Here is a 16,523-nt window from a genome sequence, read left to right on the forward strand (position 1 = left end):
TGTCATTCGTTGGTGTGGAGCGGATGGCATCTGTCGCTTCCGTGGGAACTCTCTCCAGCAGGGATCAGACAGCAACAAGCTCGCTGTGAACGCGGACATGAGCGCTTCATCAGACCTGCGTTTTCGCGTTGGTTTGTTACCATTTCGACAGTGATCGCAGCGTTGCTCACGTTCACGCCGTCATGTTTGGCTCTTTCGTTTTACTCTGATAACTTTGCGTCCCGACACAGAAAGGACTTGCAGTGCGGGTTGTGACGCGTGAATTTGCAGGAATGGTTGAGTGGAGCGAAACGCATGCCGCCTGTAGACCTAAAACAACCCTGGATTCTCCCATGGTAATCGTGTTCATGATATAGACTATTAAAACAAAAAGAAGGCAAACAACCCGGAGCGAAAGAGCAACCACAGATGCGGCGGGATGGCATCGAAGGAAAGGCTGTACGAGCTGTGGATGTTGTATTACACAAAGGTGAGTGCAAGAGCGGAAGATCTGACGGTGACACCTGTTGTTGTAGCGCGTCCTCTGCTTTAAGTTTATAGCATTATCAATAAACGTGATCGTGGCGTGGGATCTATACTGAACATCTGTCGTTTGCTCTAAGCTTTCATATGAGGAAGTTGCCTGGTATTCTCTTTTGGCACAGTAGCTGTTTATATACTGGTGGAGGCAGCCCAGCGCATACCGATTGTCATTATTATATTTTCTTGTATTACATTTTATTACATTTCGGTCATAAAATGGCTAATTTATGTCTGTATCCCCAAATATTAAGGAGATTAAGTCACTTAGTCGTGTGCGTCTGGTCCTGTACCTGACATGCAGGTGTCACGAAGATCACTTCCTGTTCCTGCCTGTCGCTCTTTCTCAGTCAAGCACATTTTAACCGTAATGGAATTAAAACTATCATGGAGATTGTTTTTGTTATTCGATTTGGTGTCAACAACACATTGCATATATATCATTTAGTTCCAATAATCCGTAAGAGACTAAAGTAATGTGAAAAAAAATAATATGGAATTACCCTAAATTGAGTGTCGCATTGTTTTGTGCAGCATTTTGCTCTCACATGTTGCCCCCTATGGGTGTGACTGCAGCTCACTCCTCAGGTGGTCCTTTCAAAATATGTAGTAATTTTATAAGGACAATTTCAAAATCCAACGATATTATACATGCCATGTCTCCACTTGAAGAAGGATAAAAGTTTGACTGTGAATAAATTATTGCTGCTTAGTGTGTTTGCAATCTGCTTCCATGCCCGAGGAGAGGGAAAACAAGATGACACTTCAGTCCAGGTTTGCATGCACTGTATGTTCACTGTGGGGCATTAAGTGTTTGTTCTTCACAGTCAACAGTGAAATGCTTCTCAAAATAGTTAATGTTAGGTCAAACACTGGCAATATTTGTAACATATGTCTGTTTGGCTTGATTTAGGACTTTGCTTATTCCCTACTGGGAAATTAGCCAAAGCTTGTGAAAGAGCTGAAAAAATAGATTCTGGATGAGCTACAAATGCTCAGATTCATCTGAGAAACAAGTGGGCAAAAGCTCTATTTTTCTTATAGTTCATTAACAAAATGCTCACTGCAGTAGCATCCAAGAAGAAGTGTGCTTAAAACCCACTGTGGTACTGGTCCCCCAGGATGACACTGTAAAACTCCCGAACTTTCCTGGTTATACCACAGACTTTAAAAAACAAAACAAGCAAGTGTGGTGAGTTTGTGTCTCCATATGTAAGACTGCTTCCTTATTTAGCTGTCTCTAGGCTTTCAGTCATTTGCAGACACACAGCAAAAAAGTTAACTTTTTTTCATTAAAGGATGTAATATGCTCACAAGCTTTCGAGGAAGTAGATTTTGCATACTTGCAAATTACTCACCCTTATGGGTGAGATTCAATGAAGGGTGCAATTGATCATGTTATTGAATGTCAGCGCCTTATGTGTCTGATGGACACAATATGCTAAAGGAAGGCAGCAAAACCACTTCGGTGAACAACTACTTGCATCGTAAACAAACATCAACATGCCAACGTATGGAAAGCTTTGTTGTCTGCCTGTTTTTCAAGTTTTCATCCACAATATGTATTTTCTTAAACCACACAGATCCCATCACTGACTCACAAAGCATTGTTTGCAGATGAGGGAAGGTTTTGACTATTGCAAATGAGTCAAGCAGAAGAAGACACCTGAACGTCTCCAAAGAGGCCATTACTTACTCAGTGGCCTGACACTCTCCATCTTAACAAATCCAGGAAAAGCAGCCGCCATTACACCTTTTTACATATCTGAATGGAAGTTTAGAAATATTTCAATCTAGTTTGTTTCAGCTGGGGTTTTTTTCCCCATATAATTGTTTTCAGAATAACTCTTTCAGTTGAAAGTGTAAAATGGATAGCAAGAGTTTAGAATACAGTTTGTGATGAATTCCTTCACATGATTCTAGCATGCCTGAGTTCATTTGGTGTTGTAGCGATCATTCCCCATCTTCAATAAACCAAAACTTGCTCCGGCTTGTCTTTGATAAAGGAGCCCTGCTTCCTCCGATTGTGCAAGAAATTACACACCCCTTTCAAAGCTTTTGGATCAGCCAAGGACTGATGTGAAATGTTGACAAGCCATTGTGATATAGAAACTCTGAGGTTGTTCTAAAGTGAAACATTTTCCACACAAATACACAAGCAGTAAATCAATCATTGAGTTTCTGAGTAACATCTTCCAGTATAGGGCACATGGTTGATTATTTATTATTGACAGGATAACACTATATTGGCGTATGACATCATTATTGGCATTTATTTCATCACAAAGATGTTTAAACAGCCATGTTAGCAGAGTAAACATGCAGTGTTTATTCACTAAATGCTTCTAGGTAATCAGGTTTTGCAGTTTCAAGCGTGTAGACAGCATGTTAAGCCAAACGATGGTCACAGCAAGTCAAGACAATCACACAGTGAGCAGCAAACACTCATCTCCTTCTTTTTCCGGAGTTTTTAACCACATTATTGGCGCAGTGTCAGAGACCATTATCATGTCCTTGTGCCCAACAGAAATGGTCGTAGACAGGGAGGGTGATCTCAGCACAGAGGGAGTAGTCTGACACGTCAGATCTTGTCTGAAGACATCCAACAGGGCATAATTTTTGGATGTGCTTGCTCCCCCTCCCCCTTAGTCATTAAACATTACTGTTGTAAACGGTTTAATCAGATTCGTATGGTTTGGAATGGTCATGTCATTACACGTCATTTGTGGGGCTGAAACGATTGTTTGTTTTCTTAACTGATTAATATTTTAAGAAATCTTTGATTAATTATTCTGTTATTTATTTCAAATTACTATCTAGTTCAAGGACAGTTTTTGATAAAAATACAACAACTAAAAAGTTAAAATGGTCATGGCTTCACATCAAGACAGTCAAGTAATAATTGCTCAATCAAAATATGCATATTTGAAGAAAAAAAACAGCTGTTATATTATGGTTTGCAACACAATGAACACAATGTTCAGACCTTGAGAAGTAAATTTGTTTGAGGTTACACTGTTTTTCTTTTTTCGGTTCAAACTAACAAAGACTGCAGGTTGAATGAAATGTTTTCAGCACTGCAGTGACAGCAAGATAGATACATAGATAGATAGATAGATAGATACATACACACATACATACATACATACATACATACATACATACATACATACATACATACATAGATACTTTAGTAATCCCGGAGGAAATTGTAACACACTATTATTCCACACTGCTTCACTACATCATCAAACTGCTTCTTTTGTTTTCACCATTTCACTAGACTCCTAAAAATATAACTTGGATTTCCGTCTTTTTGTTCCAGTAAGGCATTGGAAACCTGTTTGATGCTTCTCGGTTTGTGTTTTTTTGTGACAGTGAACTGATCATTTGAATACATTAACTTGAGCTACTAGAACATTAATGTCTTTGAGGTAAAGACGGTGTTATGCATTTTGTACACTGTGCTTACATAGCTGACACAGTGTGTTACATATAGTTCAGAGGGAACTGACTCTACGATCATTTACGTAAATCTTATAGAGATCATCACTGTGGTTGTAGTAAGAAAAGAAGCATTTTCCCCAACCGCTTAGAGCAAATTGCTGCATCAACAACCCACTGAAAAAAATATGTGATTATCTAGAGATTGTTGTGGCTTAATTAAAGCTTTCAGTGTCATGTGTCAAAGTGGCAACAAAGCTGCCAACCATCCCTACAGCTGTGAAACCTCCTCCCCTGCTCAGTTTTTAGAGAGTGTTTACTGGCCTCTCCGCCATACTATGTCATTTACTGAGACATTCACGTCAATATTCCACACTGAGGGATGCAACAACAGCCAACCCTGCTTCTCACTATGACTGGCTCATGAGCCCAGTGACTGAAGTCCCTCATGTGCCTCGATTTCCCCTGTTTAACAACAGAAGGGCCAACAAGGAAAATCAAAGTGCTCTTTGCTCTCACTTGTGCAGGAAGCTGGAGCGAAGCAGAATGCCAAGCAGCAGAGAGTGGCACAGCTGCTTGGTCATGTGCAGAGAAAACAACTGACTGGGTTTATAGGGGTTGGCACCTCAAGGCCAGTTTGTGACATCTGCTTGACTTAAATGTTGTTTTTAAAAATAATTTGTATTGTTTAAATGGTTATTATTGAAAAAACCATCCTGTCCAAGAGGTGTTATTAGAACTCACGATTAAAGGGTTTATGTCTCTGGAGAGAAGCTGATCAGTAGTGATTAACAAGGACCATTCTTTGGAATTGTTGAGATATCAGTGAAATGGTGTTTCTTAAAACACCAAAGATGCAGTGAGCGATGGAGTTTATTGTTCATTCTCCTTTATAGGTCATCAAAAAACTGACGTGTTAGGTGGGATAGCCTCACTATCTGGCAATGAAACTTAGAAATGATCTACTTTGCTTTGCAGGATGTTGACACCCAGAAATCCAGTAAAGTAATTAGTGAAAATAAAGACCAAGGATGGCATCTTTACAGATATAGACAATGCCGCACACTTCCAGTGTTTTATAGGTGTCTATTTTGGGAGCAAATGCATTTTTTTTTCTAATTAAAACCTGCAAAGTAAAAGGATTTAGACATTAAACAGCATGTCACCATGTGGCTAAATCTATTTTTCCTAAATATACTAAATGTATTTTTCCTGCCTGGTGTTACTTCCTATTAGTAAATCAGTATCAGTTCCTCTCTCATGTTATTTATTATGCACATAAAATTGATCTGTTGCAGTTAATCCCTGTTTGTACCTAAAAGACACAGAAGCATTCAAACTCAACATATAACAGATTAAATTCCATCTCCTTATGAAAATAGAGAGCAATGCCCACATGCATCATTTAGTCAATATATTTCTCTCTACGTAGCATAAACTCATGAATTCCAAATTTCATCATTTATTTATCTGCTATTTCCATTTCGAATGGTTATTCTTTACTCTCAATTGTTAAGTTCCGTTCAACAGCCAATTTTTTTATCACCCTTGGTGATGTTTTGGAGTAATTTAGCTGTAAATCTAAATCTTCCAGCAAGGAGGTAATTGACCTTGAGTTGTAGTTTGCAAGTTTAGCGGAAACTGTGTTGATTCACTTAGGTGTCAGATTTGATGCCTCTTAAAAAGTTGCTGACCTACAAACTGAAGAAAACCACTATCAGTGAAATATTCTGCTAAAACTAATAATGATGCCAATGTGATTTCAAATTCTAGTGGAAGTTCTTCATTGTCAGTGAGTTCTATTGTCAGTCTGTTATGTGCAGTGATGTAATGGAGAACCTGAGCTGCTGTTGCAGAGGTTTACATTCTATGACTGCTGTGTGGCTTGGAAAATATAGCAAAGCTGAAAGCATTGAAAGATTTCTGGTTCCGACAGCAAGTTCTGACTCAATTGATTAGAATCTGGAGGTAAAAAACAAAGTGCAATTTCCTGTTTTTACTGAGTCACGCAAATGGTTTAGACAGTACATTATATAAGTATTTTTTCCCATAATTTGTTTTCTGTAACAGGTTACATGTGCATCATCTATTTCCCCTTCATTTTACAGCATTTAATATTTCATCTCTTTTCAGTCTCTTTGTGCTCTCACGCTTGAATCTTAACATTTCCGCTCCAGCGTTTTCCTGCTGTGCTGAATTTAGAGATCGTAAATGTGGTTGCTGTGTTTTGTTGTTGTTGTTGTTGTGGGAAGTTTGTAAAGAGGCGTTCCTCGTATCTGCTCACAATTGGCAGTAGAGCCAAAAGAGGAATGGTTTTGAAGAGGAGGCTGCATATTGAGGAAATAAGCTTCGGTTAAAGTGACATGTCATTTCCTGGTTGCTTGCTTTAAGTTGGAAGACAATAAAAGGGTGAGTCAGACGTTGATGCTGGTTAATGTGCAGCGTCTGAGCTGCGAGCTGAGGACTTCCCTGGAGCCTCATTTGGTTCACCAGAGCCTGGCACCCTGCTCTACCTTGAGCAGTGAGAGATGGACTGGCTCATAAGTCAATGCCAGTTGGTAATGTACATTTAACATTAATATAGCATTGAAAAAAAGAACTGTTTGCACAATGTATTCTAATTAAATGTAATGAGATATCCACTTCTGTTTAGGTTTTTGTCTGCAGCTTTTGTTACACCTTAAATGAGCTGCAGCTCTCTTTATTTGTTCTCTCATTTGTACTTGTTGGCTCAGGGCAAGCACCTGATTCATTGTGACACATTTGCCATTTACAGTACTGCATTTTATTTGTGCATGATGACTCAGTCGGTCCGAAACTGCTCCTATCTTCTCTCACGGTGACCACTCTGCAGAAGCTGCTTCACAAGACTCGGCCAATCGAGATGTTCACGGACATTTCTAGGTGTTCCACCATAGTTGCTTCAGATATCACAGAGCTGTTTAATTATCATTTTCTTTTTTCATAAGATCATTTCACAGGTACTCCATTTATACTTGACCTTTTTCTCTAGAGTTATTCATCTCTATCTGTTTAATCTGTGTGAGACTGAGGGACTGATGTGGGGTGGGGGGTGCTGGCAGGATATGTCGTGCTGCAGAAGCTGATTATAGCTGAGATAATGGTGCTTGTGTGTAAACAAGCTTCTGTTGTACAAGCCATAAACAATATTAAATTATCGTATAGGGATGCAGTGATGCGCAGGTGTCTTGTGTACGACAAGGACACAAGTTGTTCTTGGTCTGTTGTGCGTAATTGAATTTATGGCTGCAGATGAAGGAACATGTCAAGTGTCTTTTTCTTTAACCCTCTTTATTTTGTAAAAGGAAAGAATTGGCTCATGTGTTTCACTTTGCAACATCCTGTTACAACAACAGGTCACATGGCAAAGCTTGAATCGTCTTTTTCCAGTTTAGTACGACAACCGAGCACAAAGAAAAAAATCATATTCCATTGCTGCTTTGATGTATGCTGTACATACAGAGCCGTTTTCAAAATGTGCATGAACCCAGTCGATGAAAGTGACATGCTGCCTCCATGTTCTTTCCTCCTTCCTATAGAAAGATGTGAGCTATCTGCAGCAGTGGTTGGAGGCATTTGTGGCATCCTTTGAGAGACTCATTGATGTGCAGTCACTGGAGCCTCGGAGGTGAGTAGCAGCAGTTATTTCATTTATACAAACTACACAGCCAGGAACTCCCACTGTTTTGTATTCATGCAGAGCAGGATGAACTATGATTTCTGTGGTGATACAGTTTATATATGTTTATGTTATTCACAAACACAACCGCTATTAAAGCAGCTTTTGCCTCCATGCTACTACCTCCCACTCTCATCCCATATCTTTTTGCATCATTCTTTATCTCCCAGGTTGGAGGAGAGCAGCTCAGAGGTGCCCTTGCTCCCCAGGGAGGTTCTTGTGTTTCTCAGCACCCAGCTTTGGGACAGCACAGCTCACTTCTCTGGTGGTGAAGAGCACAACAGCAGCACCCCACATCCCCTTCTCCTCATGAAATTCTTCATCATTGTGTGCAGGTGAGGGCGCAGTCTGTTATCTATCTGATCCATCACATTTACTGAAAAATGTGTTTTGTGGAGTGGCTGCTGTTGTTATTATGGAAACTCACAGTTGACAGAAAATGTGGACTGGACTGGACTCACAGCCACAGGTTATTTAGCGTTTCTTCTAAATTGTAATAGTACTACAGGTAGTCCTCAACCTACAAAAACAATTGGTTCAGACAGTTCGTAAGCTGAATAGTTTGTACATCGTTACGTAGTAACTTTCAATCTATAATCACCTTTTGAGGTAATTTAAATGCTATTACTACTCAAAGTTAAAAAACTACTGTATTCTCAAAGACTCTTCAGAAACAATTACAGGACATAAAAGTAACACATAAATTAAATTAAATACTGTACTGGAGTACTGTAATGTAACTTACCTTCAGACTCCTGGGCCGCAGACTGATTCTGGTCTGTGGGTCAATTGGTACTGGGCTGCACAGAAAAAAAATAAATCTTACATTACTTCTGTTTTATCCACTATCTGGTTATAAATGATGTTTTGTTTTTGATTACCGGATTCTCTCCTCCACATCTGTCTATGAGTCACTCTTGACACATCTCAAGATGCTTGCCTAGGCCACATGGCTACCTTCTTTAAGGTGCCGCTCCGGCCGGCAACACAGAATACATTACTAATGTAAATTGAAACTACCAAGCAAGCAAAACGTACAAAAAACAAATGTCTTTGGAAAGTTTCTTTGCACAGAGTAAAAGAGCCAATGAGGAGACAGAATAAGAACCTACAACTTCATAGAAAATGAAAGCTGTATATAACCAGCTTTTATACTGGTCGTACAATTTTATTTTGTTGTGTTTACCCACCAGACCTTAAAGGCCGGTTTGAGAAAATATTGTCAGACATCAAACCGGGCACTACTGCTCTAGAGCGACGGAAGAAGTGGAGGGAGGAGGTATTGTCGGTCAGAGGCAGCGTTGTCATCAATTAGATTGTCGTGTTTCTTACCACCACCACAGTCATCACTTACCTTATGCTTTTTGCCAATATCACTAGCGCTAGCCTTTGCTTTATCAGCCACGGTAAATGTTAAATTGCGTATGAAACCTGACGTGCTGAGACTCTCACAGACACGTACAAGAATAAGATGAGATGCGCGTATGCAGCGGTGCTGCTCAGCAGCGGTTACGGCAGATACTATACAGTCGTTGGATATGGCGGCGTGAGGCTGTTCGTATCTACAGATTTTCTTAAATAAAAATTTCCATAATTTTCTTTGTAGGTTCTATATGCTGTGCACAGATTAGACAGATTTCCTTCACACGGAATTTCACAAGTTTCTCTGTTCTAGAAATATGGAGAACATCGACCCAGACAGGACCCCCGGTTTTGTTTTTGAAACCATCAAGCTTTTGAGTTTCTGTTTGGAGCAGGTAAGGCCATATTATAAACTGCAGCTCAAATAGGATACAGATTTCAGAGATTTATGTTGGGACTCGACTCATATGGTCAGTACATCATGCATGCAAAGATTAGTTTGTGCCATATGAACCAAACTTTGCAGAATTTAGCTTGTTTAAAATGTGTCCTCTCAGTGAGAAGTAGAACGAGTTTACTGCTGATCTTTAATAATTATACAGGAATGCGTTGTGTTTGCATTCAAAAACAAACTGATGTATCTCCTGAGGATGACACCTGAGGTTCAAACCTTCATTTTGTACAGATAAAAGTGGGACAAAAGGAATCATCTCTGCAACTGGTTGTCCAGTATGGACTTGTGCTGTGTGAGAGTCTGTTTGACCCTTATCAAACATGGAGGAGACGCCTGGCTGGGTGAGTTTGTGCTACTTTACACTGTCTGCTTGAGTCGTCTGTGTGAACATGTGGGAGCTGGAATTTAGAATGATAATCTTGGCATTCATCATCTTGCTCAACCATTTGTGGTGTGTGACTCCCTTTCTTGTTGCGTTTAAGCCTTGAAGTCATGGGTCATTAGTGCCAGCAGTATGACTGGCAGCCACTGACTGACTAATCATGATGTGAGTGGGAGTTATTGTGTTGACACGAGGCTTTGTGTGTTGCAGGGAGGAGGTGAGCCTGCTGGAAAGGAACAAGTATAAGTTCTCCCCACTGGACTTGCCAGAGGAGCTGCCTGCGTTGTGTCATGGTAAGACACTCCCTTTTCTCTCCTCGATCACATGATCTCTGTCAGACCTCACATACCACAAGAATCACACTGTTCCTGTTGCTGGAACACAGGGCAGGCCTGTCACCTTCAACTGTTAACACTTCAACCTTTTGTGATACTGCTGCAATCAAATCAACTTGGGTCATTTAATTTAATTGTTCAGTGTAAATACAGCTTTTCCAATTGTCAAAACGTAATTATAGCCTTTTCTTCTCTGCTATGCAAATTTCAACATGTCCGAATTTGAATATGATTATATCATAGCATGTGTATCCAGCAAGATTAAGTGCTAATTGTATATGTCCCAGCTAATTTGCATGGCTTAGACTGTCCCTTTTGAATGGTAGAGGTGTCATTGCAGTGTAATGTTATTGTAGTGTGAACATTAGATATTAGTTACGTGTTTATTAAATGATTTTAGTGATATAGCATTAGAAAAAAGATGAGACACTTTTGAGAAACTGAAGAAGTAGTCATCCTTTATTTAGCTTTCTGAATTTGGCAGGATTGCATTCTGTTGGATTGATGGTGGATATGTCATAGCATAACTTTGGTTTGAACACATTCACAGAAAGTTTCCAGGAAAGCGAGCAGATCCCAGAGCTCCTGACGCTCAGAATGGTTCACCTCCAGGGCGCTATCATCAGCGGAGGAAAGGTCAGTGGCTATTTTTTTAGTCTGTGAAAACACTTCACATTAGTATCTGACTGCAAAGAAGTCACTTCATATTTTTATTTATTCATTTACTTTGTCAGAAGAATGGCCTTCTCGCCATCACCTCTCAGGCTGTTGAGGACTTGTTCTCTGTTCTGCGGGGCTGGTGCTGTCGGACATCTACTCAACCCAAAGACACGGGGCTTCCACGACTTACCTTGCAGTGCCTGACCGCCATGATCCACCTCCTGCACTGCAGCAGTCCAGTGGAGCGGCAGGTGGACATCAGGACAATACTTGACAGCTTCTTCCAGCTCCTCAACTGGAATCGTCCCCTCAGCATCAGCGAGCATCAAGACATGCAGAGCTGGGAAGAAAGCCTGGTCTCCCTACAGAGCCAAATGCTAAGTAAGACGGAGTCCATTGGATCTTGAGTCAAACATTCCTTTTCTAAAGCATGGAAGCCAAATAATTGATTTTAGAGTTGTCTGGAGAGTGAGTCAACATCCTCCTTGTTGCCAATTTTAGCTGCAGTTCCTGAGATCCTGCAGTGCTCTGACCGACCGGTCCTGCAGGCCGTGTTCCTTAACAACAACTGCTTTGAACACATCCTCAGGCTCATTCAGAACAGCAAGGTCAGATCCCGTCTAAATTGTGTCTGTCTTTCCAGTCAGCTTTTTTTTAACTAATCTGTCTGTCATTTGGCCTTCCTGTCAGTCATGTCTAGTTCATTTTTATGTGTCCAACTAGCAGATCTGCCTTCTAATGTCTGTCATGGTTAATGTGAAATATCACAAATGTTGATATACATCATCACATTTTTCCCCACACGTGTCCTGCTGGAGCCGCAGGGAGACCAGGAGACAACCGCGTCTCCACAGTCTCTCACAGATGATTTTTGTCTAATTGTCTATCTTTTTGTGTTTTATGTTTGTGTGGACATGCACGAGTAGCTCTTTCAGAGCAACAGGCTTAGGCCAGAGCGTGAGATTATGTGTGACCTCACTACATGTTTACTCACAGAGGTCGAAGTGGACCAGGTACTTCCCCCTCATAGCGATGATAGTGGTCTGTCAGCAGGAAACTCAGCCTTCTCTCCACTCATTTGCAGCTCTGCGCTATTTAAACAGGATGCTTCAGACAGGAAGTCTGGCTCACATTCATTTGTAAATAAAGCAGGTAGTGCAGATATTTGTGTCACTTGTCTGCAGATCAGATTGTCTTTGATTTGTCCATCTGGGATGCAGTGTTACCTGCAGGCTGTGTAATATGGGATTACTGCTAATTTATTATGCCACTCAGGGACAAGAAGGTGTTAGCTTTATACATGTTAAGACTCATATTATCAAGTGGCGCATTCTTCTTAAATTGTATGGGGGTGTTAATTTATATGACGCTCACAATTAGAGGCTGACTTCCCTGTTGACAAGACTGAGCAAGATGAGCTTGCTGTGTTTTTCATAAAGCATGAGATGGCTGTGTATTCTTTTCTTATTGTGGCTGTTCTATCTTTATTGTTTCTGCTTATATGAAAGTCCTGGGTCTTGTTCTATGGATTGATGCTGCCTAATTTCTAGCTGTAGTTTGTGGCTGCCTCAGTCTTTTTGGTGGTTGGCTTTGCATCAGTTACTGACAGGGTTGATTGTGTGGTGACTGGTATAGCAGCTCATTTACTTTGAAAGGTCTGCTGCAGTAATTTGTACATATAAATGTGCTCTACTTCTTGTGTCTGACTATATAGTCAAAGGAAAGGTCCTTCCTTCTTCTTGGATTCATTGAATGAGATTTCCTCAGTGATAATTTGTTTTCTTATTGATCAATTGCAGTTGAAACATTCACCTTTTTGGGGCTTTTGGTTATAACTCATAATGATAGACATTTCTTTATTCTGCATTTCCACAATCAACTGTACCCCTTATTGTGATGCAGGTTTGGGAGAAAGGAACTGACAGTATTACAATCCATGCTCTGGGAGTCCTCACAGCAATTATGAGTAACTCACCCTCTGCTAAAGTAAGGCCCCTTGTGTTCTATCAACCAAGAATATAATCAGAATTTTATACTGTGATGCAAACAATGCCAGGAACAGTTAGAGCCTAATGAAGAAAGCTGTTTTCTTATTCTAATGTTTTCAGACGTATGGGAGGGTGCCGACAAGTTCTTCCCCTGCTGTGCAGCTTTCTCAAGCCTATTTTTGTCTCTTTCCCCCTCAGGAGGTTTTCAAGGAGAGGATTGGCTACCCTCAGCTATTTGATGTGTTGAAAAGTCAAGGTCAACCCACCACAAGACTGTTGCAAGAGTTGATGAACATGGTGAAGCACAGATTTTCTCCTTATCTTTTGGTTCTAGAGACAGCTGAGGTCACATTGCTCTCAGTGATGCTCTTATTTGTATTTAAGCTGTTTTCTCTAGTTAAATAACAAACTTATTCTCTGTCTTCTGTTTTCGTCTCTGTCTCCAGGCTGTGGAGGGCCAACACGCTCACGCCCATCACCTCGGCATTAGTAACGAACAGCCTTTATTGCTGCTGCTGCAGTGGCTGCCTGAGCTATCGGGTCAGAGAAACCTTCAGCTGCTGGTAGCCCAGTGGCTGGCTACTGTTTGTGGTGGTTCTTTGTCCTGTCGGACTGTGGCTGTGGAGGCTGGTATGGTGGGTACTCTCCTGCAGGTACTCGCTCAGCCACAGAGTCTGGACAGGCAGTGTGCAGATGCTCTGCTGGGACTCCTGCAGGACCTCGGCTCTCTGTGTCTGAGACCAGAGGAGCTGAAGAGCCTACTCAGGCTTCTCAGGGTGGATCAGGACAATTGCGCAGCGGTGGGGAAGGTGCACCCCTACTGTGCTCGCGTCATCCGAGTGATCTCGGCCATGACGGCAAGGGAAGGCCAGGACGGCGCCTTGCAGTACTTTGATCTCACACCCCCCATGGCAGGAATTATGGTCCCCACAGTCCAACGTTGGCCTGGCAGCGGGTTTGCCTTCCATGCTTGGCTGTGTCTTAACATGGAGTTCTCCAGCAACCACAAACCTGTCAGCTCAGGGGCAGCACCTCAGCAAGACGTGGGGAAAGGAGCACGCAGGAAGCAGCTCTACAGGTGAAAAGGAACATTTGTAAATTTCAGGAATAATTGCAAATGTTGACACATAGATGTGGCTGTGTTGTCCAGTTTTTAGAATGTGTTTTCTATTGTTAAGTTTCTTTACTGCGAGTGGAACTGGGCTAGAAGCCTTCTTCACCACGGAGGGCGTGCTGGTTATTGCTGTTTGCACTAAGAAAGACTACATGGCCGTCGTGCTGCCTGAACATAAACTGGCAGACTCCTCCTGGGTGAGTGTGGACAGAAATAGTTGTGTGGACAGTTTTTGACCATCATTCACCCTCATCAAGAACGTCCCAAATAAAAATAGATTGTCTCAAGGAAAAACTCACACTTCATTTTTTTAAAGCTGGAAAACCCTTCAGGCAAGATATCCAGAAGGATCTGTGGGAACATTCTAAATATGTCAGAGAATTGTCTTTTTCCTCTGGCTTCTAAATGTAAAAATATACTTTTCAACTACTAGAGTGTATCAACCACTGGATTAGAACGTTTTCCAATGTTTACATCAGAAGAAAATGTTGTGCTCTTTAATGTCCTCCTCCTCACAGCATTCAGTAGCTGTAGTCCATATCCCTGGCCGCCGTCCATTTGGTCAGAACCTGGTCACCATCTACATTGATGGCGAACAATGTAAAACTGCTCAGCTTCGTTTTCCATCTTTCAGTGAGGTAACTAGAAGTAGTATCTAGCTCATCCTGCATATGACACATGTTTTTGCTCTCTATTAATCTAAATTCCTCCATTTTTGCTCTGCTTGTCTCTGCTGGTCTCGGATTCCTAAAGCCTTTTACCTCCTGCTGCATCGGCTCAGCAGGTCACCGGACCACAACCACCACCACCTCCCCCCACCTGCCTGCTTCCACGTACTCCAACCCATCATCTCCAGAGTTCGCCTTCCCTACTACACCCTCCCTCATCCGTTCGCAGTCTTTCCCAGCTTCCTTTGCAGGAGGCCGTTGGGGGTCTTTGGGGGAATCTCCGGTGCATACCATCCCAGCAGGACTGCAGGACACAGAGTGGGGCACACCAACGTCTCTTGATGGGCTCCTGGGTACCGTCTTTATCTGCCACGAGGCTCTGCAGCTGACACAAGCCAGAGCTCTGCACGCTGCAGGTAGATCATGCATGCAAAGACACGTGTTATACACCTAGAATATCGTAGTGTGCACTAAGTGCAGGAGGCCGATAGTAGAGGAAAACAGTTGAGAGAATACTCCTACAAAGTGTTTTTTATGTACACCAGTCATGTTTGCATATTTTATGACCTATATTGGTTTCTGCTTTCCATTTAAGGCCCAAACCACGTGTCCTTATTCAAAGCGGATGGAGAGCTGTCTGATCTCAACAACAAGCTTCTGCTCTACTACACTCCACAGGTTCTCATAGAAACTTTACAATGCTACTTTCATTGTGTAAGCACTTAACAACATCAGCATATCATTCTTAATTGCACATACTGTATGTTTCTGCTTTTTCCCCCCAGGCCTTCAAGAGTCAGATATGTTTGGACCTGTCACCCAATCACCAGTATGACGGCAGACTTACGGGACACCGTGTGGTGAACTGGGACATCAAGGTGGGTTCAGAGACATAATGAATCTTTATTAAAACTTGTTTAGCTATTTTATCCATTTTTCTAATATTCACATAAAAACATGCTGATCAAAATGATATTTCAGTCAGGATGTGTCTCCCTAATTGACTGTAGTTTCACTTTTCAATGTCTGATCATAATGAGAAACTGTGGAAGGATTTAAAAATATTCCCTGTACGATTGTTTTATTTTATCTTGCCTGCAGGATGTTGTAAATGTGCTGGGAGGTTTAGGAGTTTTGATGCCACTGCTTGAGCAGGTTTGTGAGGCGGAGCCAATTTACAACGGAGGTCAGGACATCTCAGACCTGCTGGGACCAGAGCTCACCTCACCCAGAGGCAGTGCTGCCATGCTGCTGCCACTCAACAAGTCTGCAGGTTAAGTCGTGGATGGTTCAGATAATTTTTGTTCTTATACTGTAAGTTATATGCAGTGCTGTTGTTTTCACTGAAGGTTCAGTTCATCTGGATTAAAGGGACATTCCCTCTGGACAATAATGTTTGATTTAAATTTTCCTTTCTGTGATCATGGATTACTATTCATCTTACCTGTATCGAGGTGTTTTTTGCTATATTTAAAAATTAATCAGAATACATTTTTGTAACTGGTTATTTTATCTCAGTAAGGCTCAATGCTAACTGTGATTTTCAGTGTTCTCAGTGTTTTCAGATAATGCACATGGCATGAAGCAAGGACAAACAGGAAGAGCTAGAGAGTTACTCACATACTAATTCCATAATGTACAGCAGAGTGGCAAAACAGAGAAGTCAATGCTAATAGATTCAATGTCTGGGTCATATTGAGTCACAACAGTTGATGAATGTGGTACGCCCAGGATACATTAATCTGCATTTGATTGATAACTGTGACACCAGACAGAAGTGAGACAACATGAACACATTAACAGGTTACACATGAGTAATGACCCAACCTGACGGATAAAATTGTTAATATAGTGCTTTGTAATTTATCACAGATTGCACACAGGAAGTGCTTAAAGC

The 16,523-nt window shown here is 41.4% G+C and overlaps 1 protein-coding gene across 3 annotated transcripts in view; it reads left to right on the top strand.

Annotated features, from left to right (window-relative positions):
* The first annotated feature begins 69 nt into the window (after positions 1–69).
* nbeal2 (neurobeachin-like 2) overlaps positions 70–16,523 on the top strand; it is a 32,371-nt gene continuing 15,917 nt past the window's right edge. The window contains exons 1-19 of one of the 3 annotated variants that reach the window (XM_068323201.1): positions 70–469; positions 7,524–7,612; positions 7,834–7,998; positions 9,339–9,420; positions 9,711–9,820; positions 10,072–10,154; positions 10,747–10,832; positions 10,931–11,237; positions 11,358–11,464; positions 11,783–11,869; positions 12,759–12,842; positions 13,043–13,141; positions 13,291–13,922; positions 14,023–14,155; positions 14,477–14,596; positions 14,712–15,042; positions 15,222–15,304; positions 15,412–15,504; positions 15,728–15,899. In XM_068323201.1, coding sequence (XP_068179302.1) covers positions 419–469; positions 7,524–7,612; positions 7,834–7,998; positions 9,339–9,420; positions 9,711–9,820; positions 10,072–10,154; positions 10,747–10,832; positions 10,931–11,237; positions 11,358–11,464; positions 11,783–11,869; positions 12,759–12,842; positions 13,043–13,141; positions 13,291–13,922; positions 14,023–14,155; positions 14,477–14,596; positions 14,712–15,042; positions 15,222–15,304; positions 15,412–15,504; positions 15,728–15,899 — 2,914 coding nt within the window. In that variant the 5' untranslated portion in view covers positions 70–418. Of the gene's footprint in view, positions 470–6,389; positions 6,522–7,523; positions 7,613–7,833; positions 7,999–9,338; positions 9,421–9,710; positions 9,821–10,071; positions 10,155–10,746; positions 10,833–10,930; positions 11,238–11,357; positions 11,465–11,782; positions 11,870–12,758; positions 12,843–13,042; positions 13,142–13,290; positions 13,923–14,022; positions 14,156–14,476; positions 14,597–14,711; positions 15,043–15,221; positions 15,305–15,411; positions 15,505–15,727; positions 15,900–16,523 lie in introns of those variants that run through there. The other 2 variants (XM_068323202.1, XM_068323203.1) reach the window with 2 other exon arrangements.

Source organism: Antennarius striatus, chromosome 9 (assembly GCF_040054535.1).
Source record: "Antennarius striatus isolate MH-2024 chromosome 9, ASM4005453v1, whole genome shotgun sequence".
NCBI classification, from domain to species: Eukaryota; Metazoa; Chordata; class Actinopteri; order Lophiiformes; family Antennariidae; genus Antennarius; species Antennarius striatus.